Source organism: Trachurus japonicus, unplaced genomic scaffold (genome assembly GCF_045865225.1).
Source record: "Trachurus japonicus isolate A0001 unplaced genomic scaffold, Traja_1.0 AP030310.1".
Taxonomy (NCBI): domain Eukaryota; kingdom Metazoa; phylum Chordata; class Actinopteri; order Carangiformes; family Carangidae; genus Trachurus; species Trachurus japonicus.
In genome coordinates this window covers 119,597-140,692 of record NW_028220443.1, presented here as the reverse complement: position 1 = coordinate 140,692, position 21,096 = coordinate 119,597, and the positions used below count along the sequence as shown (strand labels likewise).

Genomic DNA, 21,096 nt, shown 5'->3' with positions numbered 1-21,096 from the left:
TGTGTCTCGGTACAGGTAGAGCGGTGGGGGCAGGACATCACCGTTTCACACACTCGCCGCGCACAAAGGTTCCAAAGGTAACGCTAAGCCTTCTTTTAATGTATTCTGCCCGCCGTGGCATTGTTTATAACACGTAAAGCTGAGTGGGTTTTGTCCTGTCTGAATTTATGCTGCATCTGGCTGTGTGGTCTATAGCTTCAGTTGTTTCAGTGATGCGCAGTGGCTGTGTGCGTGCGTAAAAGAGAAATGAGAGGCACAGAGAGAGAGAGAGAGAGAGAGAGAGAGAGAGAGAGAGAGAGAGAGAGAGAGAGAGAGAGCTAACGCCGGTGCACTATGCGGTGCCTATGTGAAAACGTGCTCCTTTGGATGTTTTGGTATAACACATGGGTTAGCATGTTGATTGTTGACAGAAAACTGATGTCATCATCAGGTATTTACGTTGTATTTAGATGTTGAGTGGCAGAAAGTGACCCCCGCATTCACTGACTGACCCACGGTTAGATGTGCTCTGACGCCGACTCTGCTCCGGAGCATTCTCTGTTCAATTTGTTTGGACTTGATATGAATTAAACATGAATTAAAATTGAATGCTATTGAATATGGCATTATTATCATTTTAAAAAAATTAAAGTGACCGGTAAAAATAGTTCTGTCAGGACCACTATGTCAAAATAATATTTATTTACTTGCACAGTTTAATTTGGCGGTATGGTACTGTTCTGGGACCCCCTGCTCTTCCACGCGCTTGCGTGGAAAGCCTGAGGCAGGAAGAGCACCTTCCTGCCCTTCACGAGCCATCATGAACGGCATAAGCAGGGAGCGCAGCAGCAAAGAAAACCCAGACAGAGCAGATCAACCAACAAGATATAATGACAGGAGGAGCTGGGGCGGAGGTGGGTTGCAAAAAAGCCGGCAGAGGAAGCAGCAGCAGCAAGGGAGGTGACGTCGGGCTACAGCAGTTTAAACAGCGCGCCCTGAATGCAGTTCCCCAATAGGGGAGTCAGCTGAGCCATCAGCTGACCTGCACAGGTGAAGACAGTTACGCTGTGCTGATTAGAGCTTGACGTCATGGCCTGCCAGAACTAACGCTATACGCTTAATTTCTGTCAGGACCACTATGTCAAAATAATATTTATTTACTTGCACAGTTTAATTTGGCGGTATGGTACTGTTCTGGGACCCCCTGCTCTTCCACGCGCTTGCGTGGAAAGCCTGAGGCAGGAAGAGCACCTTCCTGCCCTTCACGAGCCATCATGAACGGCATAAGCAGGGAGCGCAGCAGCAAAGAAAACCCCCAAAACAACCACACCGGCAAATCCTGGAACCTCTGCTAAGAGATGCCAGGAGGCTATCTAGAATGGAATTAATTTTTGCCTATAAAATTTAATAGGGAATAAGCCACACGCTACCTCTTAACAATAATAATTTTTACAATAATAATAACCATTATTAATAATAATAACAATAATAATATTAAATCAATTATTTACAATGAAAGGCTCATAGCTTTTTGTGCATCTAGAATGCTCTATTGACAGGCGCAGTAAGGCAAGGCAATTTTATTTGTATAGCCCGTTTTTACAAACAGTTTGTCTCAAAGGCTTTACATGGCATCGTAACAACATCCTCTGTCCTTAGACCCTCACATCGACTGAGGAAAAACTCCATGGAAAACCCTTTTAACAGGGAAAAATCGGAGAAACCTCAGGGTGAGCAACAGAGGAGGGATCCCTCACCCAGGACGGACAGACGTGCAATAGATGTTGTTACAGACAAGAAAACAGGGAGCAAAGAAAACCCCCCAAAACGACCACGCCGGCAAATCCCTGACCCTCTAGCAACAAGAGATGTCAGGAGGCTATTTAAGTTGGAATGTAGCCCATTTAAAAGGAAATAGACGAACCCCCCAAAACCCGCAAAAGGAGCTGCGTGAGTGAATAATTCAATGCCAAATATGATTCTGTATTATCGCTATGGAGGTTGAAACCCAGCGCAAATTAAGAATAAAGCAAACCGTTCCTTGTGTGACGCTCCGACCGCTTGGCAGCATCGCTGGCAAACAGAAACTCCACAGCCCCGGAATCAGCCGTCGTCGGTCAATGGAACAGCTGTGTGTGACGCCGCCCCTGCCTGCCAGGTGAGAGCCCCGACGGAGAGAAGGAGCCCCCCTCCCCCGTCGTCGCAGACGGCGTCCTCCGTTCCAGAGCCCATGACACGACACCGCGCCAGCCGCCGCGGGTCCGCATCGTGGACGGGGGCGACGACATCGGGAGCAGCAGGGCGAGCACGAACACAACCAGCGATCCTTCCCTCATGCGGGAGCCCGTCTTGCAAAAAAGCCGGCAGAGGAAGCAGCAGCAGCAAGGGAGGTGACGTCGGGCTACAGCAGTTTAAACAGCGCGCCCTGAATGCAGTTCCCCAATAGGGGAGTCAGCTGAGCCATCAGCTGACCTGCACAGGTGAAGACAGTTACGCTGTGCTGATTAGAGCTTGACGTCATGGCCTGCCAGAACTAACGCTACGCTTAATATTATGACGGAATTTTTATGACCCCGTCAGTCAAAATGACCGGCGACGAAAAAGTCTAGCGCAACCTCTGGAACAGACATGTCCTGTGATTTCCAGCCTCCTTTTATATTTAATAGAGGATGGAGGGACAATAGGCTACCTGGAGTAATAATCTCAGCTGTCAGGATGTGCAACCTTTGTCTCAAAACAAAACAAAAAACAGGGAAAACCTACTGCACTACTGTGTGCATGTTTTGCAAAACATTTATGAAGCACTTTGTTAACACTATTAAGAATTAATGTGTCATCTATTTGCTCATGCTTATGCTGTACAATTCACCTAAGAGCAGAAAACCTTACTCATTTAATGTCTCCACACTGGAATTTAGTCTCTTGAATGCTTAAGTTAACAGAAAATAAACAAGGGCTGTTGTTCTGAAAAGCTGTGTCTATCCATAGATGTCCCAGTAAGCAAGTAACAAGAGTTTTACAACATGCTTTGTAAAAAACAAAAAAACAAAATCACATTTTCAAGGATATCGTCAGATTATCGTTATCGGATAATTGAAAAAAATTATCGAGATATTCTTTTTTGCCCATATCGCCCACCCCTAGCCTCATGCACGCACATACTGTTCAATTAACCTTCATAAGGTGCAGGTTTGCCGAGTGACCAATCAAGTTTTCAAATTTATGTATGATTCATTAAAGGGATAGGTCGGGTCTTTTGATATGAATCTATGTGGCGTCCCCATCAGCAGTTACGTGCTGTGACAGTGACTTTCCCTGGACTGTGTCCCGTGAGTGGAGTTCCGGTCTGGTTTCGGTGTTGACTAATGTAGTCCAGCTAGGTGGCTGGGGTCATGAAAATAAAGCGTTTTGCACCTCAAAACAATATGCATTCAAAAGAGTGATACATTTGCATCACAAAACCGTTGTCCACGAAAAAGTCAGACCTCGCAATTGCTTGGTGCTTTTTTCTCTCCCTTTGTATCACTGCGCGCTGCCGCCTGTAGACGGCTGTGCACGTTTCCATCAGCTGTTTCATGGAGTTTACTGCTCAGATAGTTGATGTAAACATATCTGATTATGACACAAGTGATGAAGCCATCCCTTGTTTTAGCACAGAGCCAAAGGGAGACCTTTATGAACCTGATGTGATGCTGAACCTCGTCAGATGGTGTTAGAGCCATAGACTGTTAGGTAGGCCTATATAAAAGAGGTGGGTGATCGTTGCAGGGCAGTTCATGGTGGAAGATCAGACCGACAAACATACACAGACAGACAGACAGCGTGCATCACCTGCACCGGACAGTGATGCTGAAAAAAAAAAGAACGGCACTACTCTGCAGCCAGCGGACAGAGCTCACCTGCAGCTGTCAGAGGAGCCTCACTCTCTCTTTAGCCTGGCGTTTGGCTGCCCTTTGTTTAAAGGGGACATATTATGCAAAACTCACTTTTTCATTGTTTTAGTATGTGTATTTGCGTATCTGGAGTGCCTCCTCACCCCTTAAACGTCAGTTTTGACAACTACGTCAATATTTTGTAAACAAAATAAAAAAATGTGTCTCTTAACAAGCAGTTTTAATTTCACCCGGCTTATTACATCACAAGCCGGGTGATGTGAACATTAAAGCCCTCGCTCCCATGGTTACCATGGTTACCTCAGCTACCAGAGCGAAGGTTCTAAACTGACCATTAGAGCAGGGCTGTGAAACTGGTGTGCAGAGAACCCAGCTGTGCTCAATCTTTTGGTTTTTCTGACCAAAGCATGTCACTAACATTACTCTTAGACATCAAGGTACCATGTCAAGAAGCAGAAATGAGCATAATATGTCCCCTTTAAAAGAGTTCAACATGTGAAGATCTATAACCGCCATCTGACCACCGGTCAGCTGAGCCAGAGCACAGTGGACGTGGCTGCTGTGTAGGCTCGCTATTCTATAACGGCAAGAAAAAATAATCGTCCTGATTGTCTGATAGTGTGTGTACATTTTTCGGGCTGAATCACGGACTGCGCTGCATTACTGATCATCACCCGGTCACCCTGTCTCTGTCTCATGCAGCTACAGCTGTGGGTCTAACTTCAGCTTGACGCTTCCTGTCCCTCCTCTCTCTCTCTCTGCCCGTTTTAACTCCATCTGACGAGGTTCAGCATCACATCAGGTTCATTAAGGTCTCCATTTGGCTCTGTGCTAAAACAAGGGATGGCTTCATCACTTGTATCATAATCAGATATGTTTACATCAACTATCTGAGCAGTAAACTCCGTGAAACAGCTGATGGAAACGCGCACAGCCGTCTACAGGCGGCAGCGCGCAGTGATACGGAGGAGAGAAAAAAGTTATTTTACAGGTTATTGGTTAGTCCCTGGAGTAATGCGGGATTAGGTGCCTTGCTCAAATGCACCTCGGCCATGGAGTGAAAGAGGGAGTGGACGGGTGGGATTTGAACCTGCAATTCTCTGGTCTAAAGCCCATGAATGAAAGCCCTCCTTCACCAGGAAGCCATGGCTGCCCTTAACTTAGCACTACCATTGCTCTGTTAGTAACATCATATCATTGTTGTTACAGGTTGACGCAGATTACATCAACTCCATCCTATTGGCTGAGCATAGCGAGGAGGGTTCGATGAGAAGAGCCAGAGAGATGGCCATTATGCAGTACTTCCAGGACTTCCTCCAGGAACTAGAAGAAGGTAAACCACTTGTTTTACACAAATGTCCATTTTCTTCACAGGTTGAAGTTTAATAAATAAAAAATTGAGCATAGCGTTAGTTCTGGCAGGCCACGAAGTCAAGCTCTATCAGCATAGCTGTCAACACCGGCCCAGATCAGCTGATGGCTCAGCTGACTCTGCGTGCCCGCTCCCTATTGGGAAATTGCATTCAGAGCGGGGTATTTAAACTGCTCTCGCCCAACCCTCCTTCCTGCTTCCTCTGTTGGCACTTTCACAACCCACCTCCACCCCAGCTCCTCCATCATTGCATATACATGTTGGTTGCTCTGCTCTGTCTGGGTTTCTTTTGCTGCTGCGCTCCCTGCTTATGCCGTTCATGATGGCTCGTGAAGGGCAGGAAGGTGCTCTTCCTGCCTCAGGCTTTCCACGCAGGCGCGTGGAAGAGCAGGGGGTCCCAGAACAGTACCATACCGCCAAATAAAACTGTGCAAGTAAATAAAGTTTATTTTGACAAAAGTGGTCCTGACTGAAATGTATTTAGGAAACATGACGAGCTGTTAAAAATACAGAAGAAGAATCATGTACCATATCCCAATTCTGTTCTTTCAGATGGGAATAACCTGCGCCCCTTAGTCCCCAAGGACCCAAAAAACATCCTGCAGTGGAGCTTGGAACATCAACAGGAACAGGAACATGAACAAGGTAAAATACTTGCTTTAAACAGATGCCCACTTAGTTCACAGGTGTTAAACGTTTTAGCAATGACCATAAAAGTATTTATGAAGAATGAGCTGTTTAAAAAAAAGAATAATCACACACCATATCCTAATTCGCTGTGTTTTCAGATGAGAATGAGCTGCGCCCCATGTGCCCAAAAGATATCCTCCAGTGGATTACCGGTCAGGGTCATATCCCTCTTAATGCACAAGAAAAGAGCAAATTTGTAATAACTGTTACATTCAACCATGACTGCACATCATTGTATGGTAAACACGGGGTATGCTACCCTGTCGTTGCAGCATGCACGAACACCATTACTTTCCCTGTTGCACACATCCGAAGCATTGCGGATTTCAGATCAGTGCTCTCTAAAGGATACATTCAGGGACAAGACTTTTCTTGCGTGTAACACAATTATTCACTCTTTCATTTATCCCAGTGTTTCCCCTTTTTTCCCTTCATGGAAGAAAGTAAATCTGCCAGACAAAAACATCATGCAGTATTGTTTTTTGCAGTTGTCATTGTTCCTTGCTGTTGTTCCGTCTGTCGTCTTTAAACCAGAACCGTTCCTACCAAGAGATTTCACTTAGTTTCCTGAGAAAACTTTTAAAAAACACATAGTTGAGGAAAAATGAGATAATACAGTTTGAATACATATCAATTTTATTCGTGAAGAACACATTCACACATCCAAAACATTGCATTGTTATCTTCAATATAGTATGCATTTAAGTTCTAAAAGGAGCACTGTGAAATATTTTTTACATTTTATACAATTTATTTTTTCCCAGTATTCATGGCATAGTTCATGTTTTATTTGTTTACTGTGTCATTGTTTTAAATAAATCCGGCCTAAAACCATGATGCCTTACTGAACTTTTTTTTCAGTGTTCATGGCGTGGTTCATGTTTTATTTGTTTACCCTTTCATTGTTTTAAATAAACCCAACAAAAAAAACCATGATGTTTCACTGAACTTTCTTTGTGCAGCACAGGACCTTAATTGTACCTTTCCAATTCCAAAAAACACAAGAACAAAAATGTCTTATAAGAAGATAGTACATTAGCCTGGGGGCTGTCTTACTTTGCTAGGACCTTGGACCTAAACCTGATGTGTTTTTTTTCCCTTGAGACTGATGCAGCAAGGAGCTACACTGTTCACCCCTTATATAATCAACAGACTTCTTCACTTCACTGTCTTATTCTCTACACAACAAGAGCCAGACACGCTTGTTTGCAACACTTGTTGGTTTGCAATGCCGCCCTACTGGCCAACTCAAAAACCTTCCTCACACAGTTCCATGGCGCTGTGTGTCTCTGACTGTGTGCACGCGCGCATGTGTGCTCAGAATAATAGCAGTGCCTTTACAAAAGTGAGTAAATGTCAAGATTTTTCAAATAAAGTGTACTTTCATGAGCAAAAGTGAACACTGGGGACACTGCACATTCTATTTCAAAGCAAGAAAATTGGGAAAAAAAAGAATTCATTTTTTATAACATTTCACAGAAAGAGAAGAAATGCATGTTCTTGCTGTTATTAATTTGAGGTAGAATGTGTAGTGTCCCCAATGCATTTTCGCTCGTGAAAGTACAATCTACTTTAAGACTTTTGATATTTACTCACCTTTGTAAAGGCGCTGTTATTATTTTGAGCACAATTGTACATTTAGCGATTCTCAGTTAAGTTTTGGACATATGTTAAAGTTTCGAAGTAGATGTCTATACCACTGTTTTGTGATGGCCTCAGTGGATCAATGTGTTCCTTCAATAGGTTGAGGTCATCTTGATTGAGTGGGCTTGTGAACTCAGGAACTTGAACTCCATGGTGGGGCTCTGGCACATCCCCACTCTGCTCCCAATCAATGTCTGGAAGGTTCAACTCCTTAACAAGAACAAAGAAGCATAATGCATTTTAAATTCAGGGTTCACAAGTATGATACAATAATAAAAGACTCATATTAAATTACATTTGACAGATGCTTTTTTCCCTCATAAAACTGTACATATATGTGTTCAAAGCCAAGTGCCAAATACCATATTTCTCTTGCAATCTAACATCTATAGGGACATGTCTTTTATTCCCAAAAATGGTGGTTCTTTGTCTACCTCTGGGTCGTGAATGGGATGTTGAATTTGCCCAAGTTCCCACAGCTGGTTTGGGGTCATGTTTTGTTCTGTCCTCAAAGCATGGTTGTCCCATCCTTGACGGAACAGGTCCAAGGACAACTGTAGACGGGGCATGAAGACGAAATGGAGGCAGAAGAAATGAGTGACGTTCGCGAGGTCAAGGTGGCCCTCTGCTTCCAGCATATGAAAGATGTGGTAGTACACACTTGTGGCTCCCGTCCACACATCCCGCCAAAGTCTCTCGATCCTGTTCAAAAGGGAAAAAATCACTACTGTTTGGATGTACTATTTACGAATTAGTGTTGTGTATAGCCTATATATACTACAGCCCAGAGTAGTAACAAGCACTAACCCCTCCTTATGATACTTTTTAAACTATGACACTTTTTATGATAGTTTTAAAACTAAACTCTTAACAGACTAACACCTACAAAACCCAATAGGCCAAATGGTTAGCATACCTCTGGTTATGGATGTAGTATATTATCCACCTCAACTCTTTTCTTTATTGTCTTGTATTATCTTATGTTCTTCTTTGTGTATTTTCTAGAGTAAAGAGATGGGTAAACTAATGCCCTGCTTCACAGGTCTTATATTTAGTACAGAAAGAATCTGTCTTGTCAGGTATCATGAGACATGTGTTTCTTGTCTATTACCCTTCTTTGGTGGGTCATAGTTTCTGAGGATACTGGACACTATCTATTCTTAAGTTAGCTTGGTCAAGAGGTTAAAAGTCAGAAAGCTAAGGATAAATTCTGTTTTTAGATCCTGTCTTTGTCTGACCATCCTGGTCAGTTATGTCCTTCTGTGGGAGAAGGTGGAGTTTTAGAAAACATATATAAGGTTTGAGATTTCAGGCTAAGGGAGAGTCATCTCAATTCTTGGCACCAGAGATGCTCCACGATTCGGCATTTTTGTACACTGTTCTTCTTGTAATAAACTCTTTTTGAATGCAAGAAAAGACGTGTTGGCGGTGATCCCTTCTCTTCATCAACACATCGATATACCACATGGACACTTTTGCCAGCAATAAAGCAACCACTGTCTGGTCCGCGCACGGTGAACATCAAACGGGCAACGCCAACATTTTCTCCTCCATGATCTGCTCTCACTCTGAAAAAAATAGCACAACCAAATTGCAATGGGATGGTGACCGGCTGACCGCACTGTAATGTTAAGGGAAACGCACATCACACCTGCTACAGTACCTGAGAGGATATCCAAATTCCTGAACTGCCTCACTGAAGAAGGCTTGGTTAGTGTCAGACCTGTTGTTGTCAGCAGCTTTCAAGTACATGATCTGCAACATTTTGACCAATGGAATTGTGAAGAATAGAACACTGAATTGTACTTTTTGTCATGTTGTAGACTACTCTGGTTTCTTTATAGCAAGCTAGAATCAGCGCCAACAGGAATTGACAATTTACATTTTTACCCACTGTCAATGTCAATTTTATAGGCTATTTTTACTCTTACCTTGCGTGAGAATCCATCAATTCCACCAAATATGATGATGTTGTACCTAAAAGATGAACAAATGAGCAGTTTATTTCCATTTATTTACAGTACGTCGAGAGATTTTTTTGAAATTATTCCTGAATTAAACTGTCCAGCAACATAAATACCAGTACATAAATATGCCATACAAAATAGAGAAAGTGGGCAATGACCTGATACATGATTAGCATACACCCCTTTTGAAAAGTAACATTGTGATCAATATTTCAACTTCCAAAAATGACCATATAATAAGGATAATACATCTGTTCATCTTAAAACAAAAACATAGGTTAATAATTCTGTGAAATTATGCCCTTTTTTTTGGGGGGGGGGGGGGCAAAACAAACATGAATGCTCTAAAGAGTTCAGATCAGGTGTCAGTCATACATCATCACAGAATGGTCATAGAAATCAACAGTGGCCATAGGTGTGTGTGTCATATTTATATTGGAAAAGAACACAATAATCAAGGGCATTGAGTGATCATCAGCTCTCAAACACCAGTACTCATGCAACCTCACATAAGGGTACTCTGCCTTCCATGTTTCACTTAAAGTGTCATGCATTTTTTTTGTATTCTTCTTTCCCACACCATAGTTTTGATTCAATCAGTTCTAAAAAGAAAAAAAAGAAAAAAAAAAAAAGATTGAGCTTGGGGTACAGAATACACTTCCTGTAGACTACATTATGGGCAGAATTAGCCCTTGCACATTGGGCGTAATGAGATGCATCTTTGGTGAGCACCACCCACACAGAGCATTCCTCAGTGCCACATAGTGTATTGTGTTACGGGAAATAATCACCCCAGCATACATTTCAACTCCCATACATGAACAGTCAGGCACTAATGTGGTGCCATTGCTTGAGGAAATGGGAAGGGTTCCATTGCAAAGCAGTCCACACTCACCTTGGAGTGATAGAATGCTTAATCATAGAATTGACATGTAGCTCATCTCAGAGACTTTCATTGGGGTGTACTCGTTTCTGCACTGCCCTAATTTGATTTAAATGGACAACATGTAATACATAATATGAACCTGTCTTTTATGTTGGAAGATGATCAGATATTGTATTAAAACGTATATGCACATTGCAGAGTTATCTTACCTGTTTACTGAAATATTGTTCACAATTCAAAAGGGTTGTACTTGTTACTGCTGCCCACTGAACAGACATGTATGTATACAGTATGTATACCATTTAAACACCCCAAATATGTTTTTCACCTGATCAACTTGTGGTTGGTATCGATGTGCAGGAGGTACTTCGGGCATGGCACGGAGTAGGTGCGCCTCACAACACAACCAAGCTGTGTCATCCGAGCCACAACTCCCATGCTGTCTACCCTGTGCATGGCTGCCATAACACGCTCCCACTGGACCTCATGGCCTAGTCCCCGCAGTGCTCCTCGCATGTTTCGATAGCCTGATCAGATGAGATGAGTGTTACAACATTCTTCATTTCCAAAAAGACAATTACACTTAAACCCACCCCACCCTGCCCCATTTGTTATCAGCTGAAGCCTATAGGTTAAGGTCTTCCAATCTGGGGGATGTAGGTCAAATCCCACCTCACCTCTCTACACCAGCATCCATGGCTGAAGTGCCCTGGTGAAAACCCCACATTGTTCAAGGGACTGTAACCAATATCCTGAAGCATAGTAACTGTATGTTGCTTTGGATAAAAGTGTCAGCTAAGCACAATGTAATAATCCATCCACGCCACACACCACCACACATACACACATTTTTAATTTCACTGCATGATTTACATGTTTCTTTTAAAATCTGTGCATGAGACAAATGAAAGTCTTTGTATCCTTGTACCTGAATGTGGCCACCACTGTTTCAGTTGTGATACTAGTTCATCCAGTTCAGCATCCGTGCAGGAACTGTATTGGTGGCGCCTTCCAGGCAGGTTATGGTCTGCCAGACGTCGATAAAGTGTCTTACGGGACACACCTAGGACTTTTGCGACAGTCACTATCGGGAGTCTATTTTCAATAAGGTGCTGTACATACTCCATATTTAGTATAATTTTTGGCCGCCCACTACCAGGGCACCTTTCAAAGTGGATCGGTGGCAATGGGGTGTCATCTTGCTGCATTCTCCATTGCTGGAGTGCACTGCACAGGTCAGATAATGTGTTCATGACCTCTATCGGGATGGCAATATGCTCTCCTATGATGCTCATATAAACAAACTCCTGCCTGCATACAAATTGCAGGAAGTCTGGGTCAAGGGGTGTTTGCTGGAGTGCCTGAGAAACTCTGGTGTGCAGCCTCCCCATTACGTACTGCAGCAGGGTGTCCTAAAAAACAAATCATTAAATCAATCACATAACACTTTGGTGTAGGGTGTACAGAGCAAAAATGGCAATTTCTTCACTAGGCAGCAATGCCCCAATTGGCGTTGAAGTGGTTGTTTGTTAGCATTGAATCTAGCCAAATTGAGGGAGGTCAATGTCAGTGGCATGGCAGCCTGCAAGTCAATATGTGTGTCACATTTAGCTTTTCATTCAGGACTTGATTTAATCTCAATTTATCTTCAGTGCTACACACTTCTACCGCATAGTCCCATCAGACTGATAGGCCTACATGGCTGATCCTAGACCGGTGTTTTGACCCAACTGGTTTCTGATTTAACATGTTACCGCACCAAACAACAGCTGTGCTGCACTTCCGTCCGCAGATTTGTCACAAATTCACAAATCAAGCCGCAGTTCACATGTTATGAACTAGGCCTAATGGAAAAACGCTAAACAACAAGCACAGCTGCAGTTGTGATGGTGGTGCTCTGGTTGAGAAGAGCAGCACTGTCTGCTCTGCTCTTTCCCAGAGAAGCACAGCAGCGTACGTGAATTTGTCATTGCCGGTCCCGTTACGCCGCCGCCGAGCTCGGTCCCGACTCCCGTTACCGTGTCGCCGTCGCGGTGTCCGCCGCCGCTGATGGCCGCCGTTCCCGGGTTTGTCGCTGCTAACGCGGCCGGGTCCCATTGTCGTGTCCGCTGCTGCCGCGACCGCCGATCCCGCTGCTGTTGGACCGCACGGCACGGCGCGGCGGTAGCGGTTGTAGTGTATTATACACCTTAACTTTCTTGCTTAAATGTTTTGTATTATCTTATGTTCTTCATATTATGTGTGCTTTCTCTGAACTGAAGGAATGTGTGAATTGATGCTCTGCTTCATGGGTTCCAGATGCTGCCTAGAAGCAACTTGGTCTGTTGGAAAGTTGATGATTGTTTTGTTTAGCCTAAAGGTTGAAACCTTAGGTCAGGGGTGTTTTCTTCCGTTGACCTGTGGTGGCCCAGAGGTTATCAATTTGGTCAAGAGGTTAAATCCCAGAAAGTAAATAGTCCAGATCAAGGTAGTCTTTGTTGATTGGTTGCATTCCTTAGTTTGGAGAAGGTGGAGTGTTTGGAGTTAGAAACATATATAAGGTCAGAGCTTTGGGCCAGGAGAGAGAGATCTCATATTGGACCAGAGATACTCCAGGATTCGGCATTTTTGTACACTGTTCTTCTTCTTGTTAATAAACTTCTTTTTTGAATACAAGCGAAGACGTGTCAGCGGTAATCCCTTCTTTTCATCAACACATCAATATACCACAATTTTGGCGTCACGAACTTGGACGTGTTTGTGGCTCTTCAGTTTTTCTTCAGCTTTAGCCAGCCGGCTCCTGCATCGATCTGGGCTTCTGGAAAGTGTGAGTTTTTCACAATATTGTGTGCTGGTCTGTTTCTTGGAGCTGTTGTCTGTCTGCTGTTGGGTCACACCGTTAAAGAATCTTTGTGTGGGTGATTGTTGCTTTGATGATTAGAAGCTGTTTATCGTTCTAAATTTTTCTAAATTAGGGGGGTTTTTGGTCTTTCATTTTTGGCTTTTGGTTTTTGTTTGCGTTGCAGGCAACGCAAAAAGGGGGGTATAGGGAATTTGGAATAAAGGTTGTTGGGGGGTACTAAAGGTTGTTGGGGGGTACTTAAGGTTAAGGGGGGTAAGGATGAGTAAAGTTAAAGGTGGTTAAAGATTTCAATAGAGGGAAAGTTACAGGGGGGTATATAAAAAGTAAGGATTAAAGGGGGGTAAGGATTTGAATAGAGGGATTTTTTGAGTAAAAAGAGGTAAAATAGAGGGACATTTTGGGATATTAAAAGAAATAAGGTTAAAGGGGGGTTTATTAAGAGTAAAAATAAAGTTAGAATAAAGAGTTAGAAAGAAGCTTTAATACATATGTGATCACTTGTTTTGTGTTTGTTTGTTAAATCCCCATTTTTGTGTGTGTGTGTGTGTGTGTGTGAAGATTGGTTTTCTTTTGTGAATAAAGTTTATGAGTAATTGATATGATAGAGTGTATGTTGAATAAGGTATAAGAGTGAATAACGTATAAGAATAAGACGTTTGAGTAAGTTATAATATGTTATATTATATATATAATTATATATTCTTTAAGTTTTAACAAATATGAGCCTGAGAAGGATGTTTATGAACCTTTAAAGGACGTTTAATAAGAAATAAACATTAAGAATCTTCTAAGGGGACTTTGTGATTAACTTGCTATGAGCCTCTATTTAAGGGGACCTTTGGGAAAATAAATCCATAAGAAACTTATGAACCTCGGAAGAGTAACTTTTTGTGTGGTGGAGAATTTTTTGATAAAGCCTGATTAATTTTGGGAAAACACTTATTTAAAGTGAGAATGTTTTTATGAAAATTGTAACGTTCTAAAGTTATAATACAGAATTTTTGAAAGAAAGGAAAAACTTGCAGTAGGAATGTGTTTTGTGTATCTAGTGATTTTATAAAACACTGAACTATTTGTCTGTCTTCCCTTCATGGAGCGAGAGTTCAAGGAGGAGACCAGAGTTTAAGAGGTGTATCTAGAGGTGGACAGAGGACAGCTGGCTTGGATCACAAGGATTGAGGCTTGCAGACGACAGCGCATGCATCTGGATCCAGTGATAAAGGCCAGTGTGATTTTATCCACAGACTCTTTCTGACATTGTTGATGCATATTTAGCTTGATTGATAATAGTACACTCATTTACATTTAGTACACACATCTACAGTACATGCATCATACATATGTTGTAGTTAATTAGAAGGAAGACTTGGCAAAGGACTGATCAATCAATAAAGGTTAATTAATGTTGAGTTGGGGAATTTTATTCTTGCAATTTGATAGATATGATAGATTGTGTGAGGTTGTCATTTTTCTAATATTTCTAAGATTTTGAATTCCTTTGAAGTTATTTGTTTCATCTTTCTTTTACTGACCATGGCAATACAGAGGTTATAAATGAATTAATCAATATAAATAAACTAAATAATATTTAGTTAATAATTAGTTAAGTTAAAGTTAAGCACAAGAATAAATGGGAGCCATGGCAATGATAAAATAGATGTAAACAATCCAGAAGTACATACTCCTGTTGAACTAGAAGAATAATCCTAAATTATTAATCAAAATAATACAGTTGTTGGTGTCCACATGAAGTGATCGAAATAATAAAAAGGTGAAAAATATAAAGAGAAGAGACAAATAGAACTTGATATTCTCCAGTTGCTTGAAAAGAGCTAGGGTCAAAAATGGATGAAGGTTATGGGAAAGTTGTAGAGAAAGTTGTAGAGGAAGTAGAAAAGAATGTTAAGAAAGTAGAAATGTTGATGGCAGAGATTGATATACTCCTCTCACATTTGGTCCCAGTACAGAGACCCTCACCTTATGAGAAGGAGGAGGAGTTTAGGGAAATGTATCCTCAGCTCCCAGTAATTAGTCAGGAGGAGGTCGAAGATCAGAGTGATGAGGAAAAAGCTGTGGGAGGATATGATTCAGCAGTTAGAAGGTTATTGGCTAGTGCAGAAAGAAGAAGAGGTGGAGTAGAAAGGGAGAAGGATTTAAGAGAAGGAAGTGAAAGGGAAAGCAAAGATGAAAATGAGAATAGGGATAGTAATGGAGATTTGGATAATGAGAGTCCTTCATTTTCAAGAAGGCATGCCAAGACAAAACATGTTTCTAGGGAAGAAGAAGAGAGACGACAAACTTTAAGTAGGATTGATAAAGGTATAGATCAATGCCTTAAATATTTGGACCAATACACCACACCAAAAGGCCGGAGATTATTACAGGAACAATTACAAGACTTGCAAATGCAAAAGAAAAAGTTATTGAAAAAAGCCTCCCAAAAATCAGCAAGGGAGGAAGATAAGTCTGATAAGATCTGTCCAGTGGTTATCAGAGGACAGAATCTGGTGTATAAATCTTGGGATGATACAGTTATGCCAGATTTATTTGAGCAATTACCCATTCTTCAAGATGGAGCACATCCTTGGATTTTAAAGTTGAAGGAGATTATGGTGGGAACAAAACCTACCATGGGAGACTTTAAGAGACTTCTGGTAAACATTATTGGGGTTCCAGCCATGGAAGAGATTTTACAGAAAGCTGGATATAATCGATATGTGGGATCTACTGTGAACGATTCAGAGCTGTTTGGAGCAAATAGAGGTCGACTGTATAGAGCGTTAAGAGATACATTTCCAACAAATGTACACCCTGATAATGTTCTTTTTGAACCATTAGGACAAGAAGAAAATCCGAGATCTTATGTGTCAAGAGCTCATCAGGTATGGAGAAATGTTACAGGACATGATTCGGATGACAGTCAGATGGAGCAATCAATCTTGCGAGCTAAAATTCAGAAGGGGTTGCCACTGTCAGTGAGGAGTAAATTAGCAGAAGTGGTTGGTCTAGGGAGCATGATAAAGAGTGTTTATACAGATCACATAGCATACCTAGTAGAGCTGTATAGAAAGAAAGAGCATGAACAGGAGGGCCAAGATCAGGAGATCCTTAGACAGTTAAATCAGATTCAACTGAAGAAGGAGAAGAAGCAGGCGGTAGTTAAGCAGAACCAGCCTGAGATAAATCAGCCCATGCCACAGCCACAGCCACAGCTGCAACCACAGCCAAAACAGCCTTGTGCAGCGGTACCTTTTGTTTATAATGCACAGCCGACCTTTGGTCTGCAGCAGCAGGCATGGAGAGGAAGAGGTCGAGGAAATGTAGGGAGAGCAAGAGGAAACTTTAATCCAAATTTTCAAAAAGTTCCTGAAGTGTGTTATAATTGTGGACTGGTTGGTCATTTTGCTCGTGCGTGTAACAAACTAGGAAGAGGGAATTTCAGAGGAATCCCAAGAGGAGGCTTTAGAGGTCAACTAATGACATTCCGAGGACTGTTGAACCCTCTCAGGGGTCCACAGCTAGGATTTTAGGGATGCTCAGAAAATTCGAAAGGGAGGTGTTAGTTGGTACCTCTTACAAAATCAATTGAGCTCTGCTACAAAAATCAAAAAACTACAATACCTATACTGGTATCAGGAGCCTATACCTATCTGTACTTTTGAGAAGAGATGTTTTGTGTTCTGTGATGACACTAGCGTTAAAACCAGTTAATTTGTTCTCCTTTTATGTCTCAACTGTCCATTGCATTGGCTGGCATATTATTAAAACAAGATGTAAACATTTAGGAAGGGCAGGAGAAAATATCAACATCAGGATAAGGACATATTTTGACTTATACTTGTCTGAATGAGGTTAAAGTTGCAGTGTTGAACAGCCACTCCTCAACACTCATGTGTTGTATTGTTTTGATTTTTGTTGATAGTAATGAAACCTCGTAGAATTCATAAGTTGTAGTTTAGCATTTATTGACCAAACTGACATGCATCAGATGCTAAAGTAAAGAAAGTAAAATTGCACTGCTTTGGCAGTAACATGTAGTATGAGCAGAAATGTGAAGTCTAAACAGTTGTTTTTTGTCATTCTCCATCTTTTCCTTTATATAGTTAAGAATTATTGTTATTGCCATAGTGTAATAAAATGAAACGTAGGCCTGCATAAGAAATATTTCTTAATATGTTTAAACTCATTGTGTTGGTAAATGTTGATTAGTTGGTTTACTGTTGGAAAAAAAAAAAGAATATCTTATTCTACAAGTCTCACTCAATTATCCACAAAAGTGGCTTTCTCATAATAAAATGAAATAGGACAGAACATGGCATGGTAAGAGAATTGTGTGTCTCCAGTGTAAGTCTGGGATCCACTACTCACTCAGGTCAACAGCCCAATTTGAGTCAAAGTGTGAGGCTGCTGCCTCTTAAAGTTCCAGTGTAAAATGTATAATCAAATAATACAAGGACAAATTAGAAATTTAGCAAGCTTACTATACTTATTGCAGTAACATACAGTATATTCAAAGAGCTTAATTTACACAGTGTGAAGTTGTATAGTTACCTTAGAAAGTTGAGATAATTACAAACAGGAAGCTGTTCTTGAAATAAAGAAATAGTTGTGGATAGGTAGAGGTGACACTTAAGATTCTATTGGTCTTTGGAGAATCATGAAGGATTGATAATAGTGCTCTCAGCCCTTTTAGGTCTGACGATTCAAGAAGCACATGGGTTGGCCCATGTTGCAAGGGGGGAGGTTATAGTATGGATTGTATTTGCTTAAATAGACTGATTGGGTTATAACCAGGTGGATGCTCAGTCACTTGCCAAGTTAACCAAGTTTTCGTCAAAATTTTGCAAGGTTTTTGCCACATTTTTGTGAAGAGATGTCATGAGCAGGAGGGGACTTCTGCTTGGATAATGGATGAGAAGTCTGTGGATACAATTGCAAAACTGATTTAGTAAAAATATAGGGATTTATGTGTTTATGTGCATTTGATGTTTGAAATGTATTTGCTGTTGCAAAGATACTGGTTTGTTTTCTCTCTCCCTCCTAGAACATAGGAGAGAGATCACTGTGAAAGTGCCAGGCTGTTCGGGGACCCAGATGTTCTGAGAAGATTCAGTCATCTAAACATGAAGAATGTGAATGAATTGAAGGGCCCTGAACATGGACACTTAAGTATTTTGACCACATTGAAGATTGACACTGTGGAAGAACTGCAGTATAATTTAATTTGGTGTTTTTATGGAATGCTTTTTAAAAATTGAAGTTTGATGTCTTTCATGATGATATGCACTCACTACTGTATGTTTTTGCTAGTATGTGGATATTGGAGCCTCAGATGTTTTCTTTCTTTTTGACGTTTAGGGAGAGTAATGTTAGGCAGGGACAGGTCCAATGGAGGATTCGATGGGTTGACCAGCCTGAAATTGGATACTGTTTTGATTTTATTTGTCTGAGGTTTTCATATGTATCTACGGAATTGTTTCATTCAAGTTTTAAGAATTTCTTCTTTTCTAATTGGTTTGGAGTGCTAAACAGTGGTTGCCTAAGGCAGAGGGACCGTGAGAGAATTTCCTGTCTTGATTGTTTGATGGAAACTTTAAGGAAGATTGGCTGCCTGGCAGGTTTTCGCTCTCACACTCCACAAATTGTTTTATTGCTAATGATTGTTCTGTTATAAGTATTATATATAAGTATCTGTTAATTTCATTATGATAATCATTTGATTGTATGTTATCTTTTATGTATCGAGACTCTACGAGCCTCGAAGGGGGGAAATATGTAGTGTATTATACACCTTAACTTTCTTGCTTAAATGTCTTGTATTATCTTATGTTCTTCATATTATGTGTGCTTTCTCTGAACTGAAGGAATGTGTGAATTGATGCTCTGCTTCATGGGTTCCAGATGCTGCCTAGAAGCAACTTGGTCTGTTGGAAAGTTGATGATTGTTTTGTTTAGCCTAAAGGTTGAAACCTTAGGTCAGGGGTGTTTTCTTCCGTTGACCTGTGGTGGCCCAGAGGTTATCAATTTGGTCAAGAGGTTAAATCCCAGAAAGTAAATAGTCCAGATCAAGGTAGTCTTTGTTGATTGGTTGCATTCCTTAGTTTGGAGAAGGTGGAGTGTTTGGAGTTAGAAACATATATAAGGTCAGAGCTTTGGGCCAGGAGAGAGAGATCTCATATTGGACCAGAGATACTCCAGGATTCGGCATTTTTGTACACTGTTCTTCTTCTTGTTAATAAACTTCTTTTTTGAATACAAGCGAAGACGTGTCAGCGGTAATCCCTTCTTTTCATCAACACATCAATATACCACACGGTGCTTAGCTAAGCTCCAGAGGGGGGCTGATGGCCGTAGGCTACATCCCAGCACAGGGTTTGTTTTGTGGGTAAGAGGAGCACGAAGCCTGGGCTGGAGCTCCGACTGTGGAGCTCAGCGGAGCTGCGGTACCAGGACGGTGTTCACGCGCAGGGAAGTTACAGGTCCATTTCTACCACTTCAACGAGTTTAGAAACATTATTTTAAGATCGAAAACTACAAAATGGGGCTTTTAATCAGAAAGCACAAGGGCCATAACACCGGAAATACCGGTTCTATCTACGTCAATGCTAGCTCCAGACCAGTCTTAATGAAGAATACGTGTTATACTTGGACTAACTAAGTTCGATACATTCTACCTTTCATTCTGCCTAACCAACGGGATTTAGGAAAAGTCATAAATGATTAAACTGTTAGTCATACATACCCATCCAGATGTTCCACTTGTCGACTCCATATTGATCGGCCAAAGCCTGTCTTGAACAGCTAGGGAATGCCATTGCCCGGTCTATACCTTACACACTCTGCCATCTGGTGGACATTCCGTGAATTGAGGGCTTTGCCGTTCTTCACATTCAAATCGGCATGCATTTGTTTGTGCATCTTGCAGCACAGTAGGAGTGTGTCAAAATTACGCCGTAGACACGAGAGCACAACAGAGATCCACAAATATATAAAATATATTCACAAATGCAGACTGTACGACTGCACACACAAAGGCAAGCATATTTAGGGCCACGGGCAATCGCACCGGGCACTGGTCCCAACAGCTATGAAATAGCTGCAGGGACCAGTGCCCGGGCACTACTGTTATTGTGTGGATTTTTTCTTATTATTATTAGGGCCGCGGGCAATCGCCCCGGGCACTGGTCCCAACAGCTATGAAATAGCTGCAGGGACCAGTGCCCGGGCAAAGCCCGGGCACTACTGTTATTGTGTGGATTTTTTAGGGCCACGGGCAATCGCACCGGGCACTGGTCCCAACAGCTATGAAATAGCTGCAGGGACCAGTGCCCGGGCGAAGCCCGGGCACTACTGTTATTGTGTGGATTTTTTCTTATTATTTTTCCACTTCCGGCCAACTTTCGGTTCGCTACTAGTCCTGCAACTCGAAGAGTTGCAGGACAAACTAGAAAATTTCCTCTCGGGAAATTTTGAATGGGCCACGGGAGCTACTGCGGGTTGTGCCATCTCTGTCAACATGGGAATCAAACCCACGATCTTAAGGTCAAGACAGAGCTGATCAGACAGACACATGATCATCTTTCTATAAGCACTGATATGGAGGAGCTGTAACCACATTAGGTTACCTGTGTGTGTGTGTGTGTGTGTGTGTGTGTGTGTGTGTGTGTGTGTGTGTGTGTGTGTGTGTGTGTGTGTGTGTGTGTGTGACTGTAATCACATGAAGCTGGCTCTAGAGTCTGTGTGTGTGTGTGTGTGTGACTGACTTGACACATAGTTAGTTAGTAGCTGCATCCTGTGTCAGTCTGATTTAGCTGTGTCTGTGT

The 21,096-nt window shown here is 41.8% G+C and overlaps 1 protein-coding gene and 1 pseudogene across 1 annotated transcript; one reads left to right on the top strand and one right to left on the bottom strand.

Moving 5' to 3' along the window:
* Nucleotides 1-7,572: 7,572 nt before the first annotated feature.
* On the bottom strand, nt 7,573-11,822 carry LOC146960476 (uncharacterized; annotated as a pseudogene).
* A 3,373-nt stretch (nt 11,823-15,195) lies between these two features.
* Nucleotides 15,196-18,376, top strand: LOC146960475 (uncharacterized). The gene is made up of 2 exons (XM_085772343.1): nt 15,196-16,582; nt 18,318-18,376. The coding sequence occupies exons 1-2, from the start codon at nt 15,196-15,198 to the stop codon at nt 18,374-18,376; spliced, it is 1,446 nt and encodes a 481-aa protein (XP_085628469.1).
* The last annotated feature ends 2,720 nt before the right edge of the window (nt 18,377-21,096 follow it).